This window comes from Camarhynchus parvulus, chromosome 10, assembly GCF_901933205.1.
Source record: "Camarhynchus parvulus chromosome 10, STF_HiC, whole genome shotgun sequence".
Lineage (NCBI taxonomy): Eukaryota > Metazoa > Chordata > Aves > Passeriformes > Thraupidae > Camarhynchus > Camarhynchus parvulus.
Genome location: NC_044580.1, coordinates 7,521,175 through 7,539,180, shown reverse-complemented (window position 1 = coordinate 7,539,180; position 18,006 = coordinate 7,521,175). Strand labels below are relative to the sequence as shown.

Below are 18,006 nucleotides of genomic sequence, written 5' to 3'. Positions count from 1 at the left end.
CTGGTTTGTTTATCACACACGTTCTTGGCAACAAACACCATGTGAGAAACTCTCCCAGCCAGCCAGAGGTCATCACCCCTCACTTGTATTGGTTTAACTAGCTAAAGAATAGTCAGTTAGGTACATGAATTCTAACATCTTCAAAGGAAATCAAAATGTGCAACTTTGCTGTTGATTTATGTTCAGCAAACTGGATTTACAGATTACCAAAAAATTAGCAGAAGCAAAGGCATTTAGCTGTTGGGGCAGAAATTCACAAACTGATTTTGAACCAAATCTGAAAATACTGTTTGTGTAACTATACACTAACACAAAAAGAGCTCTCTAGTCTTTTGGCATCATTGACAAGCTCTAGAACATACTGAATTATGACAAATGCTGCTAACAGACACATAAAAGAAAACCTAAAAAAAACCCCACTCCCTAATCTTCTCTCTGGATGATGCAACAGTAAAAAACCAGAAGTATGGCTTAAGTATTCAAAAAATTAATAACTATTGATAATTTAGAAAGGAAATTCACAAAACCTGTAGGTTCAACATGTTTTTACAAGCATTTTCTACTTCAGTTGTCCTCATTGATGACAACCTGGCACTGTATCACAGGGAAACAGTCTCTGTGTCCAGATAACTCCTAGACTACAGACATAAACCCCAGTATGTTTAAACACATTCAAAGAGCAAATTCAGTTAACATAAATACTTGTCAATAATCATGGAGAAAGTTCTCTGAAAGAACTTGCTAAAGACAAAAATTTAATGGATTTCTGTGAGAAATTAATTTCACTTTGAGCAAAATACACACATAACAGAATTATGCAATGACTTCAGCTAAGCTCACACCTACCCCCCCTTTGTGGTGCACTTGATCTCCTTGCTCTTGTTGGCACTGGTAAAGGTCATCTTTCAGATCTTTTAATTCACGTGTCTTTGTCACCAGCTGCTGCCGTTTCTGGATCTGCACTGTACCTACAAAGATAAAAAAAGTTTCTTTTGATAGACTGACTTAGAGTAAGCAGTTAGAGGAACAGAGGAACCTAAACATTATCTTCATTCTCTTTGCAAATTGAAAAGCACTCTTACCTTGCCATTTCAGCCCTGTCCTTACCAGTAACTTTAGCTGTAACAGAATTGTTTCCTTCAATGATAAACCATTTCTCAGACCCAAAAATTTGCTTCTACACTGTTTTTTTCATTAATAATAAATAAAGGAATTTTGGAAGACTACATAGAAATAAGTTAGATCCAAACAAGCAAGTAATGCAGGAAAGAATATTTTGTGACTTCTCTGTAAGTTTTTTAGAAACATGCTAATCAACCAGGATAAAAGGGAGACTATTGGACCATGCATTATCCACTTCAGAACTCCAACCTTGACTGTTAATTGAATTACATGAATAAGAGGGTATTATCACAGTGTTTAAATATTCATGCAGAAATACAATTATTACACACTGCTCACAAAGCAGCAAGTATTTCAGGCCCTGTCTTGCCCTTCCTATCCATAAGCAAAGGCTGCAGAGTAAGCAAGTGTCCTGTTTTTCAACTGTCAGACAAAGGCTGAGACACCCTGGTTTTCAGAAAAAGTATCTCTGCCATACTAGCCACCAAATTTTCTTTGTCAAGAACAGCTTCTTGACTGGTACTTCCTCACCTAACACATGTTCGCTAAATCCTAACACTGATGTAGTTTTTATATATTTGCTTTTAAGATTCTCTTGAATTGACTCTAGAGAAGAAGGCAACAGCAATTTTTAGGTATTTCTTTCAAAACCATTGCACCATAATCAGAGATCTATTTCTGTATTTAAAGGCAGGGGGAGACATATTGTAAACAGAAGAAATACTCTAAGTACACTTACACTGATGAATGTTTTGTGCTCTCTTCTTTTTTATCTATTGTCAAGTGTGACCTTAAAAAAAGACTGTTCTGTTAAACCAAGCTGAACTATAATAGTTCAATTCAGCTAAGCAAAGGCAACATTTTTACAGCAATGATTTTAAGTCTGCAGACTTGAGAGCACAGATCCTTTCATAAATGAATTTAAGTATACTGACAGTAAATTTGGTTTTAATATTTATCTTTATAGATACTTTTGAGGAAGTCCATCAATCCTAACGATCTAAAGCCTGCAACTGAAAAATCATCATTTAGCATAAAGGGCTTATGTTGGGTAGAACCTGAATTGCAGAAAACACTTAAAGCTCTCTTTCTCTCCTTATCAAAAATCCTAATTTAAGTACAATAAGCAAAAATGACATTTAGCAACACTAAAAATTAACATATTGAGGTGCCATTCCTCAGTAATTGGTTTGTGTTTCCAGCTGGTACTCTAAGTCACAGTATGCTTCAGATTCTTTAAGTAACCAATCCAAATCCCTAGCATTATAGCTATAGTTCCCCTTGCAGTTTCTGGTTAAAGAAAAAAATTAAATATCTGAATGTCCATAAGGAGACATTTTTCTGGCAAGGACCTTCTACCTAATTTAAGCTTCACCTGTTACCTGAAAAGTTGGCCTTCATTCAGTTCTCCTTCCTAGAGCATCACAAAACCAGTTAACTCAGTTTAATATTGATTAGGATATAGTTGTTGATTAAAATCTATTAATTAATCTAAGTAATCTAATCTACTTGCTTTCTGCATCTCTGAAAGTCTTAAGGGGGTCCTAGAGCTCTAGCTAAACAGAAAATATTATCCTGATATTGACCCAAAAAAAGGAAAGTAATTTTAAAAAAAGTTACACTTTCAATCCTCTTACATGACAATTAGCCAACAGTAGAAGAGTGCTGTGGGAAACATTCATTCCAATCTGAACCACAAAATTACAAAGTAGTCCTCTAGAGAGATGGATTCTCCCTGCAAGTTTGTGTTGGAAAAAAAAACAAACCTAAAAACAGGAAGATGGAAGCAGAACTTCACTTTCTTTCTAGTGGTAGAAAGATAAGTTATCCCATAACCATGAAGAACTTTCACCTGAAGAAGCAAAAACTGAAGCCACACAGAGTTGCCTTCCTTCTGCTGAAAAATGCTGCCATCACTGTCATCAATGATGACAATTTTTATTTAGAAGTTCAGATTCAATGAATGAACAAGTGAATTCCTTAAAAAATGTATTAACTTGAGTCCACGTTCAAAGTGTATCTTTCATCCACAGATCTCCAAGTTCTTTAAAAAGATAGTATTTATTATTGACACCAAACTAAATACAGTGAAGTGATTATCAACTGAGATCTCATGTTCCCCCACAAGCACTACCACAGACTGGTGTGGTCACTGGGCTCCTCTATGCCTCTAGCATGCCAATGCTCATCAAGCAGTTTTCACACCAGTAACTACTACATAAAATGAGTTTGTATGATTGGCTTAGTTGCTCCTATAATCCCACACATGTTAGCAATTCCTGAGACTTTGTTTTATCCTGATTCATTGTTTTATTTTCCCAATGTAAGTATGCATACATATATGGATGTGTGTGTACACATACACACGCATGGTTTAAGAAGTAAATCTGAGCGCAAGCACAGCATCCACAGTACATCACTCAAGGCTCTTACCTTCAGGTTTACCTAAAATAAAAAAAAATGGGATCAAGTGAAAATTAATATAAATCTCAAAAGAAGTGCCAAGATTGAAATCCCTAACAATCGGTCAACACAAAATCCAAAGAGAATGATATCCCCATCTCCAATGAATCACATGTCTTTTTAGAAAGGCATATTTTCATATAAAACTAGAGCTACTCAGGAAAAATCACTATTTACCCCATTACTGTACAAAGTAGTGTATATTACATACAGCTGCACTGCTGAAGGACCTCCCTGTATTACCACTACAGCTGCAGATGCTTTCTCTCATCTTCAGGCTTAGGTTGTCAGCAGAGAACAAGATAAAACATCGGAGCCACAATAAAACAGCATTTGCTGCACAAGATGCGCACTGTGTGTGCTCTGCTCTCCCTGAACTCACCGTAGAAGTGCCCAAAGCCCATGCTGATGGCGATCACCAGCGCCAGGACGATGCACCTGTTGAGGCCGCTGCCGAACTGCCGCTGCTGCTGCTCGTCCCGGGGCGGCTCCGCCTCGGGCTCGGCCGGTGCCGGTGCCGCCCCCTCGGGCTCGGAGCCGGACACCCCGCGCCGCCGCGGGCGCCGCTTGCGCACGGCCGGGCTGCCCTGGCTGCTGCTTTCGTCGCTGCTCGACTCCTCGGGGCTGGCCTGGGAGGAGAACACTGAAAAGCAACATACAGCCGTGGTTAAAATGCATTGAGTACTGTGGTAAAGAGCAAAATGACTATCAAGATCCGCAATATTTACGTAAAATAGATTTGGTGTTTGAGAACATTGACAAAACGAAATTAAAATTCTAATTATATAGTTTGTGCTGGAAATTATGCAAGGAATGTGTGCTCTTCAAAGTTAAAAATTAATTTTTTAAAATTAAATGATAGAGAATCAAGAAATCATCACTAAAAAGCTGTATGGCACTTCCCCATACCTTATCATTCACTCCTTAAAAAGTGTTTCAGTCAACCCTGCCTCCTAAAGCATCTACATGTACTGCCCCTGCAAATTCTTGTGAAGTAAAAAGACAAAGAATTCTGTTTTCCTTCTCTTGCAGCTATTAAAACTGAAATACTTAATAATGAAAGAGTAATATAAAGGCTTGCTAAAAGAAAGCCTCCTAGAAGACAGACATGGTTTTGTTACATACTCTCAAAAAATTTCATTTGGTGATCTGCATGCAACTGCAGAAAAAATTCTGTTACAGTTCCATTAATGTAGCTATTAGAAATATTCAAAATCAATACATAAATTTATTTAAATATGCAATTTTGTTTACTTTTAATATCTACCATATACTGCCTGTTAACATCTTTACCCACCTTTCAAAAAAGCCATTTTCAACCACTACTGCAGAGGAAAAAATCCACTCAAGTGCTTTTCTGTTAGTTCTTTCCCAACACTCTTCTATTATCTGACTGAAGTTTTGGTAAACTGGACAAGATTTGTGATAAGAACAAATTCTAACCTTAAAAAAATACCTTTTATAGAATTTTTGCAAGATTATATTTATAATACCATTTATATGTTCATGTTCTAATGGCTCAAAAGCCACATATTCTAACCAGGAAAATAACAACAGAGCTGTAATTTCTTGTTCCCAGTTGTACAAATGTTTGCTGCATATACTGTAAATAGATTTATATAATGCAGTATATAAGTAATTATTATTTAATCTCCCTCCTTTAAAAATGTAACTTTCACGTGCAAGGTAAATCTCAAGGAGAAGTAGCAGTAGGGTGGAAAACTAGCTTTGAAGTATCTACATTCTGTACCTAATTCATAAGTCTGGAATAAATTCAATGGGATCAGTGAAGTCTCTAGACATGACAAAGTGCTCCTGTTTGGACACTAATTTTGCTGCTCACAGTCACCCAATGTTAATGTCCCTCCTAGAAATATGGTTATTCATTCTCTTATCAGACATCATTACTCAGAATGTAAAAATACAAATATAGAAAGTCTGTCCTTGAACAGTTCACAATTGAAAAGTCATTTGTTTGAGCAAAGCCATGCACACACCACTGAACAGACAACAATGCCAAGCAATGCTAGCTGTTATCTATAAAATGCACTACCACTTAAGATTTTCACTTAAAATAAATTACACCTTGATAGAGGTGATTGCATCAAGCCCAGAAAAGATTATCAATTAGCATCTGGAACACTTCTAATTTCTAGGTCCATGGACAAGCAACATGACAGATTATGAAAGACAACTTTCTCCCTTAATAAAAAACTCCATTTTAGTAAATCAGTCAAACCAGACTTAAACAGTGAGTTGGACATGCAGACACTTAAATGAATTTCTATAGCTTAGTAGAGAAGGACACCATTTAGACCCAGTCATTTAGGCAGATGCATACTTCCCAATCCTGGAAAACAAAGGCAAACATTCAGAATGCATTCCTAGAATGCAGAGGTCAGACATTATAGAAAAATATACAGGACAAACTTAGTAAGGAGATGTGTTTCTTGCTCATCTGTGGGGTTTTTTAGGGTTTTTCAACAACCAAAGAAGCTTACACACATGGAATACCAAAGTGGTTAAGGAACAAGAGCTGCTTCTAGCCAAATGGGAAAATTCTCTGATACACACTGGACAGCAAAGAATAGGAAAGGAGAAAAAAAATACAATCAGAAAGAAAAATGCTGTAAGATACTTAAAGCCATTCATAAGCACTTACAGCCAAGTTGTCAACAGCAATTACATTTCCAGGCAAGAATGACACTGCCTTACAGCTGCTGTAAGAATTCAGTACAAAGCTGTGCTCTAATAGTACCAGGATGGAAATGACTACAAATGAAACCAAGTGTGACCACAATAGCAGCCCAAAATTCTACTTTCTACTGTGATTTTGAAGTGTCAGATCTATACCAGCAATCAGATTAAGTCAGTTGACATTTCTGCGCAGACATAGCTTAGCTACAGTTCACTGTAGCATATGGGTACTTCTGCTGAACTTCATTTATGAAGCAATGTTAAAACATTTCTGTTTGCATAATGAAGGCAATCTAAACAGGAACTGGTTTGCAAAAAGAGGCAGAAAATCCTTGTAGAATGCTTTAGTATCTACATTGGGAAGAATCTGAGGCTCATCCTTTTCTAACACAAAAGAACACTCAACAGGAAGTGGATGGCAAAGATTTCTGTTGCCACTTTTTGTCACCTCTAAAACTTCAGCATTTAAAACACTTGCAAAAGTACTCCTGCCATTTTCTGCAATACTTGATCAGTTGAATGCCCAGCACTAAAGGCCATGCTGAAATCAGCTTATGTTAGAAGGAAGAAATTCTTTTTGCCAGTCACATGTAGGCTTGGAATCCAACAAGAACTATCCATTGAAACAAGCAAGCACACACATTCAAATGTATTACAAACCTTACTGATGTCTGCTCCAAACCTACATGCAAGGTTAACATCTTTTTAAAGAAGCACATAAGACACCGAGAGCTTAGCCAGGTTCTTCAGTGAAGATTGGCTTTCAGCATCTGTCTAGAATATGACTATGACAAGATCAAGTCAGATTGCTATCAAAAATTGTAAGAACACTCCATGCAAGCCTTAAGCAATCAGCTTTGCACAAGCTGATCAAATGTAATCACACCACCTTGAAAAGGAAGACTGCGAGATACATGCTCTTTCACCTCATTTCCCCATCCCCTTACACAATCAGGAATCTTCCACAGCTTCTCCAGCCAATTGACTTTTGTGTACAAAAACACAGGGGGGAAAAAAAGACACTTTTAGAACTCATCCCTAAAAGAAAAAAACAAAGTCAACTAAATCTTAACTTAAATTTTTAAGTCAGAAGACTTAAAGATGACAACTTTGTTACAAATCTTCACTGGTTTTAATTAGATGCTAAGTTGTCACTTTCTGTTTCCAATGCAGATACACGAACATTTAATGATGCTGCATCCTACTCTAAGATAAAACAGTATTTTAGGTAAAATCCTGTTTGTATAATAAACTTAATTTGAAAGATAAAAATCAGCAATACAAAGGTATCATAGAGAACAAAGACAATAGAAGAGATTACAAACAAGCAGCCAAAAAGAATTATAGAGGAAGACTACAGAACTACAGAACAGCAAAAAAACAGGAAGTTTTTGGTTTGGATTTGTTGGGGTTTTGTTTGTGGTTCTTCATTGGACAAATATTCATCCTCTTCCTCCTGATTATAATGCACTGCTTATTTCAGTCAAGCACTGGCAGTATCTTAAATATATAAATATACACTACATAGCTATGAGGGTGGTACGAAGTTTTTGTAGTCATACTGCTTAGTCCTCATGGCACCAAAAATCCTCTCCCCCATTTATGCCAACTCTATATAAAGCCCAAAATATTGCCAAGAGAAAACCTACAATTATTCTGTGAACAAAAAGTAATTTTAATTCTCCAAGATATGCTACAAATTAACTTTCCATTTAAAACAGTGAACAATTAATGAAAGAGATTGCTTTCAATTAAAAAATTGCAGACATACATTTAGACAAAATTGTAGAGAGCACCTAGAGTTTTTCCAGAGACTGCAAATACTTGGATATGCACTCAACAAAACCATTATTTTTTTCTTCTCTCCATAAAAAGTGGGCTCCCTAACCAAAGACTGGGATTGGGTTTTTTCCCTGCTGACATTTTTGCACACAGTTGCTTAGGACTGTATTGCACTTACCAGTTTCTACATGGGAAAATGCATATTGACTGCTAGAGGAGGAACCCATGTTAAAATCCTCTGAACTCTGAGCTTCTTCACCATCAGCTGGAGCTTCCTCCTGACTCTGAGTTTCTTCTGGTTTTGGAGCTTCAAGTGTAACAATGTCAGAATCATCACTAATAGTTCCAATGCAGGACCCATCATCAGGAACTTTTTCTTTATTCTCCTAGGGAAAGGGACAGTGTGAGAATTATTCAGACACAAAAAACATGAAATAATTAAAACAAACAAACAAATAACCAAAAACTGTTGGAACTTCAGGAAAGGAAAAATTTGTGACTCTATTTTAATGCCTTCAAAAATTTTCTTGCCACTGACAGATGGGGCTTAGAGAAGCTTCTGAATAATGTAGTCTGTAATGTAATTTACCTCTGGAACTGTCTGAGCTTCCTCAAAACCAGACAGAGTATTATCTACTGCTGGGATCTCTTCATCATTGCTGCACTGAGCTAGATGAATAAAAAGAGGAAATAAACAAGCAAACAAACATAAGATTAAAAGCAGCAACCATGAATTATGCCCATAAACATATAATACTAAAATTCTGTGTCATTATGTCATTTTTTCAGGAGTACAACCATTGATGGTTCCTTCCAAATTATTCTAATTTGGTCTATGACATTACTAGGGAATACTTCTTTTATCAATAACACTTCTATAAACTATCTTACAGCAACACCAGTGCACACTGTTCTATAACACATCTAAAGTGCGGACAAAATGAAAGACATTCTACTTATTTCACATATTTCAGGAAAAAATACTTTTATAAAGTCGATGATTTAATATTTTCCTTAACACTGGTGAAGCAAATACCCTGAGGGGTATACCCAGAGGTCCAAAAAGCACATAAAAATCTACTGAAAATACTAATTTTGTGCCAATGCTACAACAAATATTGACCTATTTCATGAAACTGCTCCTCTTTTAATATCTTACCTTGCACATCAATTGCCTGCTCCTCTTCTTGCAAGGAAACATATTCTTCTGAAACAAACTCATGGTTGTCATTTGTGCTTCCATTTTCCGAGGTCACTGTCTCTATGTCAGAACCCTGAAGGTGAAGAGTTTAAATGGACATTACAGTTACTGGGGTTTCCAACAGTAAAGTAGGAAGAAAGGGTCACAAAGAAAACAGAATATTAGTAATAAAAACAGAAACAGAAAAACTGAGCCTTTAAAACTGAAGATGACTTTGAGCTAAGAAGAGCAAGTGAAATACCAACTAATTAACTAGAGTGAAACAAGTCTTAGTGTGCAGTACTCATGGCCAAGGTTAAAAAAAGTTAGACAAGGACAATTCTAAGGGGGGAAAATGACAGCAATTGAGGCACTAATTAACAACTACACTGAGTATTTTAAATAACTATTTTTATAATCTTTATTAGACCTGTTTATTAAATGGAATTTAGAGAAACAGAGGAGGTTTTGAATATGGGATCTAATTCTTGCTCCCAGGTCCATCTATTGTATGCATATACACTCACCCTCCCAAAAATAGAACTTTCAAGCATATCAACATGAGCTGCAATAACTACTACTACCAGGAAAAACTATGTATAACTTCACTCCATCTCAACTCCTGTGAGAAATTTTGAAAGGCTGCTTATATAGTACATCTCTGACACCTCAAAAACAAATATTTATACAAACTCTAGATTGGACTTCTGTCTTTAATCCAGAAAGGAGCCTTCATTACTAGTCAGCTGCCAGGCAACAACAACATCAGAACACAACAGGAGCTGCAAATAAACAACACTAGGAGACTGCAGGGTACTAAAGTCAAGCAATATGCTTGACAATTCCAAATATTTAATCTTTATATTGTAATTTTGGTTTAAAAATACTGATGAGACACCAGTAAGACTATTAGCAAACTAGAAACATGCAAAACATAACTGAAAAAATCCTAAGTCACTCTGATCCATAAATAAGTTGAGCTGTTTTTGTAAACAGAGATAGTTATTTTTGCAACAGCAGGTGTGAAATTACAGTAGCAGCAATACTTCCAGATCAGTTTCCCTGGATGTCTCATTACAGGACTCAAGCAAACATGTATGCTTTTGTTTTTCTGGAGACTGAACTTCAGGAAGATCAGACACCTCAAGAAGAATTTCGTAAGATACATTCTATAATCATGTTACAAAGTTATGTTTCTTTGAAAGGCTTCAAAAATTAACTCCTTTGGTAAACTGTTAAACATTGTGTATATTTTTTCTTTTTTTAAACACATTGTATCCTTTTCCCTTTCAACTACGTAAATATCACAACTTTGATTTGATGTGTTTTGCAGAAATTCACCTCTCATTTACAAGTCATTTACCATAATCTAAGTGAAATCTCAGGAAAGAAAACACAAAGTTATTTTGGGTTTTTGGGTTGGCTGGGTTTTATAGATAGATATACAGGTTTTTTATGTGACAATTTTCTCTGGTGTGATAGAACCACTACTTTCATTTCTTAAATTGTGAACAACAACAACAACAACAACAACAACAACATTTCAGTTTGCCCAGGCTCCACAAGAAGAAAAACATCAGGAGTATTGCTTAAGACAGATTACAATTTTAGCTAAAAAACTAAGTTAATGGGCTAGCTGAGTACATGGTAACACACACAGGTGGGAATGCATGAGCTCCCTGATCCACTTCATCTGATGCTGGACCTTCATCACTCTTCCATCTCAGCAATAGCAAAGAGGTCAAGAAAAGATATTGTCACCTCCCTACCCTCCTACACAAAATTAGCAAGTCCTTTCTTAGGAGCAGCCCAGCAATGCAGAGCACTCTGACTCTGTCCAAAGCCCACACCCAGTGCAGCACCCACAGCTGCCAGCTCCCTACAGCCAAAGCCTGGCCAACAGCCATTTCCTGCCCCTGACTCACTGCAAAAGGTGTCCACAAACAGATTCCACCGTGTCATCATCAATACAGGTCACAACAGCATGTGAGAAAATCATACTTCAGTGCTCCAAATTTGTCTAACTCACAGTTCTACCCCTGTCCTAAAAATCCAGATCAATTCACTGCAGTGTACAGAAGTCCACATCCCCCCTCCATGGGTAGTAGCTGTGTGCAGGGTACCTGGCCATCTCATCCATTTCTACTTTCTTTATGCTCAGATTCAAAGCTGTCCTACCAGAAGAATGGTAATAATGGCAGCTCCTAAACACCAGTGCTGCCCCATTTTTATTTCGCTGAATCAGGGATGAATGACTGGGAACACAAAATCTCCATGTCACAGAAATCTTTTCTGCTTTGACTAGACAAATCCCAGCCATCCTACAATCTTGTGTTATGTTAACTTATTTAGACAGTATAATTCATTTGCAGTTACAGTGTAAAATAACCATCCCAAGAATGAAAATAAAGTCTGCACTTCACAGCTGAATAACTCAACCGCTGAACTCAACCTCTAAATCCTTTTACTTTTATCTGAACTCTGTGAGTCCAGCAGCCTGTTACACTCCTGTAGCCCACTTGGCCTTGAGGAATGGAGTGCATGAGTTTTCTGTTTCTTTTGGTGACAAGATTCCCAACCTGTCATCCAGCCAAAAACAAGGAAAAGAAGTTTCAGCCATCTCTTAAATACCACTTTTCTGCCAACAGAAATGAAAGCATGGCCCAATATTTATAAACTTCAAACTGTATCACTTGTGACACAAACTGTCAAAACATGAGTGCAATCACAGGTTTGTAATAGCTTGGTTCCAAATTTCCCATTTTCATTATAATCTGCAAAACAGGGGAGTGTGCAATGAAGAAAAGATGAACACTATGCATGATTTTCAGTCATTTTTTCCTACTTTCCTCCTCTGAATGAAACAGCCCAAGCATTGGTCCTTGAATTCTTTTCTGGGGCAGGCAACAAGTAGATGCAGGCAATACTAAGTGTCATTCCAGGAAAACTGTCAATCCATCTGTCCCGAGGATTCTGGCTCAATGGCCTCCTCAGTTTACAAGACAATGCTAAATACATAAGAACTAAACTAAACAAGCAAACCAACCCACCCATCCTACACTCACACATCAGCCAAGACCTGCAGAGATACAGAAATCCTCAGGACTAAATGAGGAAAGGATATTGGATACCCACACTGCCAGGAAAGGCTTCTCAGAGGTTCTGAGCAACCCTTCCACTGTGGGAAGGGAAGATAAAACATTCTTCTTATCTACACTCATGTGTCTGCTGTACCTGAGCAGGTGTTGAAGGCTCTGTGTCAACCAGCACCGTCAGGGCAGTCATTTGATCAAACCTAAGGGCTGACCTTGCCATAAGACTCCTGCTCTCCACTGACAGCACTGATTTCATCCACACAATGCAAACTCTGAACCCAACAGCAGATCCAGACACGTGTCCCATGATAGTGCTGGAATATACACTTGTCCCTATCCTAATTTTCTGTAAGGAAGACTATGTAAGGACAGAGGGCTGCACCTGTACAGCCACTGCTGAAATTAGGATCAGATACCTTAGTGGCAGAAAAACTTGGGGAAATCATGGAATCATTCCCTCTGCACAAGATATTTTTCCTGCCCAGTATTCCCAAATTTCTTTGTTTTGGTGAGGGTACAGATTTATCAGGAGGAGAAGAAATATATTAGCAACAACAGACAAGTTACATAGAATGCTAATGTTTTCAGGCAGGGTGGAACAGAAGAATGCATGCCACTAAAATTCTATCAGCTCTTCAAAGTAAAACCTTTGCAGAAAACAAAATTCTTGTAAATATCAAAATCTGTATCAACTATAGTAAAAGTATACACTTTTTAAAATAGTAGTTTCATAATTTACTTCTAAATTGCTCTTCTCTATTCTCTGTTGGTATGCAAGATCCACACAAAACAAGAATTATTAAGCTGAAATAGTATTTTGCTGCTTATAGATGACAGAACTGTACCAATGTGAAACTGGGTACCTCGTGATTGATGACAGTCCAGCCGCAAGACGAATCACTGTCACTGGAATTTTCAGACATTTTCAAAGCACACTGCAGGTAAAAGTAGACTCTTTCAATATGCAAGACACACAATTTCACTGCTCTATTGAAAAATAAATAAACAGAAGAATGGAAATCATGATGTTACAGAAGAATATATCAACACACAAACTGTTATTCTGGAATTGAGGAAAAAAAAAACAGAAAAAAAGTTGAGAAAGAAAATATATTCTTTTCTACTTATTTCCTACTATCTTTATACTTGGAGTAAATATAGCTTTGCTAGGCACATACTTATTTCAGCCAGCCAAAAAGCTCTTAGACTAGAAACACACACACAAAGCTAGTCAATAAATTAATCATTAAAGTAAAACAATGATGCTATAGACACAAGTTTTAAGACATGAAATAATTTCTGCTTTGTTACATGCACAGAAACTACAGTTTATTCAAGAAAAACAGCATGAGGGTTTTTTTGAGAAGAAACAGATTAGGATCTTTTGGAACTAATTTTCTTCAACTACTGGGCAAAATCAATGTTTCCTGTTTCTTTCACTCCTTCACACTGATTCTGAGGAAAATTGAGAGCACACGGCAACTACAAAAACAAAACGAAAATAACTCAAAGTATAATTTTTTTTTTTAATAATATTACCAGATGACTGGTAGCCACTTTCAGAAGAGAACTGCAGCTGCCTGTATATCTTTTCTCCTTTTTAACAGGAATTTACCAGGAATACAGAGTATTCATTAACATCATATTCAATCACTTTTTCAAGTCCTGACCTAGCAAAAAGGCTTTATAAAGAAGTTTAAAACAATTTTTGTTCCTTGAAAAAAATATATTGAATTGTCATATAAAATTTACTATGGATTCATCTTGGTGGGAAAAATATTCCAAAAGCAGTTATATTATGAATCAACATAATAAAACAGCCAATGAAGTCATGGTTCAATAAAGCTTTTATCACAGAATTTCAGACACCTGCTTTATTTCCCACTCTGAGTTAATTCCAGTAAGAACACAGAGGAAAGCATCTATGTGTTTAAATTTATTTGCTCTCTACTTTATTATCAGTCCTGTCTTCACTCCTGGTTTCTTAACACAGAAATTATATATAAAACTTTGAATGAGAACATCTAAGTACACCAGTGTGGCTAGAAATTGGCGCAACAAAATATAAAACCCCCAATTCCATTTAGGTTTCTCTCAAAGCACAGTAAACATGTGTCTCATATCTCTGCATTATGGTAGTTACTGCATGTTTTTCTAAGATAAAACTATTTTCTCATCAACTCCTACTAATATATTTACAGTTCCTCTGTTAAAAAAAAGGCAATGTTGACAATCACAACAACAGTTTAAGCACAAATATTCACTAACAATCAACTTAGGTATGAAACTTAGAGAGAAACTGAATTTCTGGGTTTTTATAAAGCCCTACTTTAAATATGGTTGTCATTTTCCTGTAGATATTTTTGTTCCTCCATTAGTGCTTTTCCTGGAATCTCAACCAGGGTATGTCAGGTTGGGAGGGGGTGGGAAGAAATCTATTTTGGTTTGAGTTGTTTGGGTTTTTTTAAATCACACTGCATAAAAGGATCAATTTTTTTTTAATTGTGATTTATTTTTAAATTATACTTCTTCAATCATCAAAATAACAAATGCCCAAATGGCTAAGATGAAGTTCAGAGCTGACATGTGACAACGACATCTGCTTGCTGTCATTAATTACTCTAAATTTGACTGGGCATCCAGGAGCAGCAGCATTCCTTTCACAGGAAGGGAACTCCCAGCACCAGTACTCGTCACCTGGCAGAAATATCACTGGCTGCCTTGCAAAATCTGAATTCTTAAAAGACAACCTCAGGGCACCAGTACAGTTTGATACCAGTGCATCTACAGATTTTGAAATCCCAAATTGTCACAGCAGACTCTGTGCTGGACATTGCAACATCTCTCTTCCTCCAGCTAACTCAGCATTTCACCCTGGGCCTGGTGAACACAACAGAGACACCATCCTGCTCTCCCTGTCCTGCCAAAAACACAATGACAGGTAACTGCAGAAGCACAAAGGCATCTTCTGCTCTGAACATACAACCGTGGCTTTGGGCTCCACATAAACACCTGTCTTCCCATCCCACACAAAAGTTCAAGACCTCCCTGGGTACCAACATCATCAAAACACATTAAATAAACAAACAGAGAAACAAGCAGACAAACAATCATCATTTCCTATTGCTTGCTTGTCTTGATAAATGGCCTTGAGTTAGAAGTTATTTATTTATATTCAACCAGAATACTACACCAAAAGTGCACATTTACCTGCATACAGGTGACAAACCACCAAAACAGAAAATATTTTATATTAGTATTTCAATTAATAATTTTAAATATTAAATATTTTAATATTAAGAAAAATAATGGATTTTTTAAAAGAATAATCAGAAGAACACTAAGGTTTATGCTTAGAACTGCTAAATTTAGCCAAGTTACAATAGATAGATAGCTCGGCATCAGACTGAAGAGCATCTCTAGGCTAAATGCATTCCTACAGATATATTCAGCAAACATACACATGTAAAACAGTTACCAAATTTAAAACACTTTATTACTCAGATCTAAAAGATCAAAAAGACCTATAAGCTTTAATAAAAAAATTACCTTGGTACAGTGTTCCTAAACTTCAATCATCAGCTAAACAGCTTATTTCTGTAACAGATTAATAAAATGCACATAATCATAACTCAATCCAAGGTCAAATTCAATCCCTTAAGTACACTGAAAAACAGAAGACTAATTTGAACCCACTCACAAATTCTTCTCCAGTTTGCTTCTCCAGCAAATGACAAAGACCAACTAAGAACCAATATGTTTCTCCAGCCAGCCTAAAGGGGCTGGAAATGCTGCCACTGTCTTCCTGAAAGCAACTTTTTAAAAAAGATAGCTTTGAGCAGGAATTAAAAAGACATAAAGCCTTCAAACTTCCTAATGAATCAAGATGACACGAATGGGCTCTAGTCCAGTAACAGCAGGGATAACTGGAGGATACACTAGGGTGGTACAGGTCTCCTGTACGCCAGGCCAAGCCAGAAGGAAAGACTGGGGAAAAACCCAACCAAAACCAATCCCGTGGTGCATTGGTTTTGTATGCTCACTGTGTATCTTCATTGCCACTTCTGGCATCACCTTCTTAATTTCTGTGTGGACAAATTAAATATCCATTATGCTCAGAGTGCAATTTGTATGCATTTTGGGAAGGGGAGCAGGAACTCAGAAGTATTAACTATTTTCCTATCCTTAGTGAAATGTAAACCAGAAGCACAAGGTGGAAAAGCTTACAACCATATGTATTGTTGATAACACAATACCAAGTTATCCCAAATATGTATATAAAAATAAATCTGAGATACCACATCCTATTTATCTACTGTGAAGTAAAATAAATACCAGTCTTAAACAGAAGGACCACTCCAGTCTAAATAAACCCTTAAGGTCAATCATATTAAAAAAAGATTTCCTAGACTAAAAAAATAACCTTCAATAAGTATTGACAAAGATGAGTAATGGGCACCAAGAGGAATATGAATGTGTTCTACAGAGTTTGCTGTGTTGTCATTCCAAGTAAAAACTCTCCGTTCTCTTCTACAGTTGATTCTTTGTTGCACAACAGAAATAAAAAGAGGTTCAGCGTGTGACAGTGGTCACAAGGGTTTTTGGGTGAAGGAAGAGACAAGATCCTTGACTCCATGATCAGAAGGCTTGATTTATTATTTTATGATATATATATACTACATTATAACTATACTACAAAGAAAAAGCAGGAGAGCTTTTCAGAAGCTTACTAAGCTAAGAATAGAAAAGTAAAGAATGAATAACAAACGCCACTCTCTCGGACTGTGTCCGAGAGAGCTCCGTTCTGGACTGGCCATTATTTCTAAACATCCAAGCTGGGCCAACCCAGACGGACCTGTTGCATTCCACAGCAGCAGATAACCTATTGTTCACACTTGTTTCTGAGGCCACAGCTTCTCAGAAGGAAAAAATCCTAAAGAAAGGATTTTAGTGAAAAGGATGTCTGTGACATCAGTGCTATTAAACTTCTCGTGGAAGTTTATTATTTCTACTAAGTGGTAATTTCTTCCCCTAAGTAACATTCTTCGCTTAGAATATATTTAGCAACCCATTCTGAATATAGAATATTTCCTTGTTATGAAGGAAAGCCAGACTCCCGCAAGGCTGGGCATTCCCTGCTCAGTCCCTACCCCCTGTACGGCGCAGGTGTTCCTGGAGCGCACCTGAAGCGGAGCGTGGCTCGGCGCCAGCGCAGTTAAAGCGCCAGCGCAGTGTTTATGAAACAGAGCACCTTGCATCAGCCGCCGAGGCAGCGGCAGACGCTGACAGAGAAGGAACTTGGCAATCGCCAGCGTCCGGGGCCGGCACGGCGGTGACCGCTGCCCGGAGCCCGCTCGCCCCCCGAGCGGCGCCGCGGTCCCGCGCGGCCCCGCTCACCCGCTGCCCGCTCCAGGAACGGCCGCCCGGCCCCGGCCCCGGCGCCCCGGGTTCTGCCCCGCTCCGGGCGGCCCCTCCCCGCGGCAGCCGCCGCGCCCCCGGAGCTCCCCGCGGCCGGGCCGGGGCAGGGCGGCCGCCCCCGCGGGCCGGTCCCGCCGCCTACCTGAGCGCGGCCCTCGCGGGGCCCGGCACGGACGAGGGGCCGCGGCCGCAGCCGCCGGTGACGCCGTCACAAACAACCCGGCCCGCCCGGGCCGGCGCCTGCGCGCG

General features: G+C 38.1%; 1 protein-coding gene across 4 annotated transcripts in view; it reads right to left on the bottom strand.

The window, feature by feature from the left end:
* The window catches only part of CCPG1 (cell cycle progression 1), a 21,526-nt gene extending 3,520 nt beyond the window's left edge, over positions 1 to 18,006 (bottom strand). Inside the window, exons 1-8 of one of the 4 annotated variants that reach the window (XM_030955039.1) lie at positions 17,900 to 18,006; positions 15,889 to 15,936; positions 13,203 to 13,326; positions 9,224 to 9,338; positions 8,654 to 8,733; positions 8,243 to 8,450; positions 3,968 to 4,228; positions 847 to 968 (exon numbers count right to left, since the gene is read on the bottom strand). In XM_030955039.1, coding sequence (XP_030810899.1) covers positions 847 to 968; positions 3,968 to 4,228; positions 8,243 to 8,450; positions 8,654 to 8,733; positions 9,224 to 9,338; positions 13,203 to 13,262 — 846 coding nt within the window. In that variant the 5' untranslated portion in view covers positions 13,263 to 13,326; positions 15,889 to 15,936; positions 17,900 to 18,006. The remainder of the gene's footprint in view (positions 1 to 846; positions 969 to 3,967; positions 4,229 to 8,242; positions 8,451 to 8,653; positions 8,734 to 9,223; positions 9,339 to 13,202; positions 13,327 to 15,888; positions 15,937 to 17,899) is intronic. The other 3 variants (XM_030955038.1, XM_030955040.1, XM_030955041.1) reach the window with 3 other exon arrangements.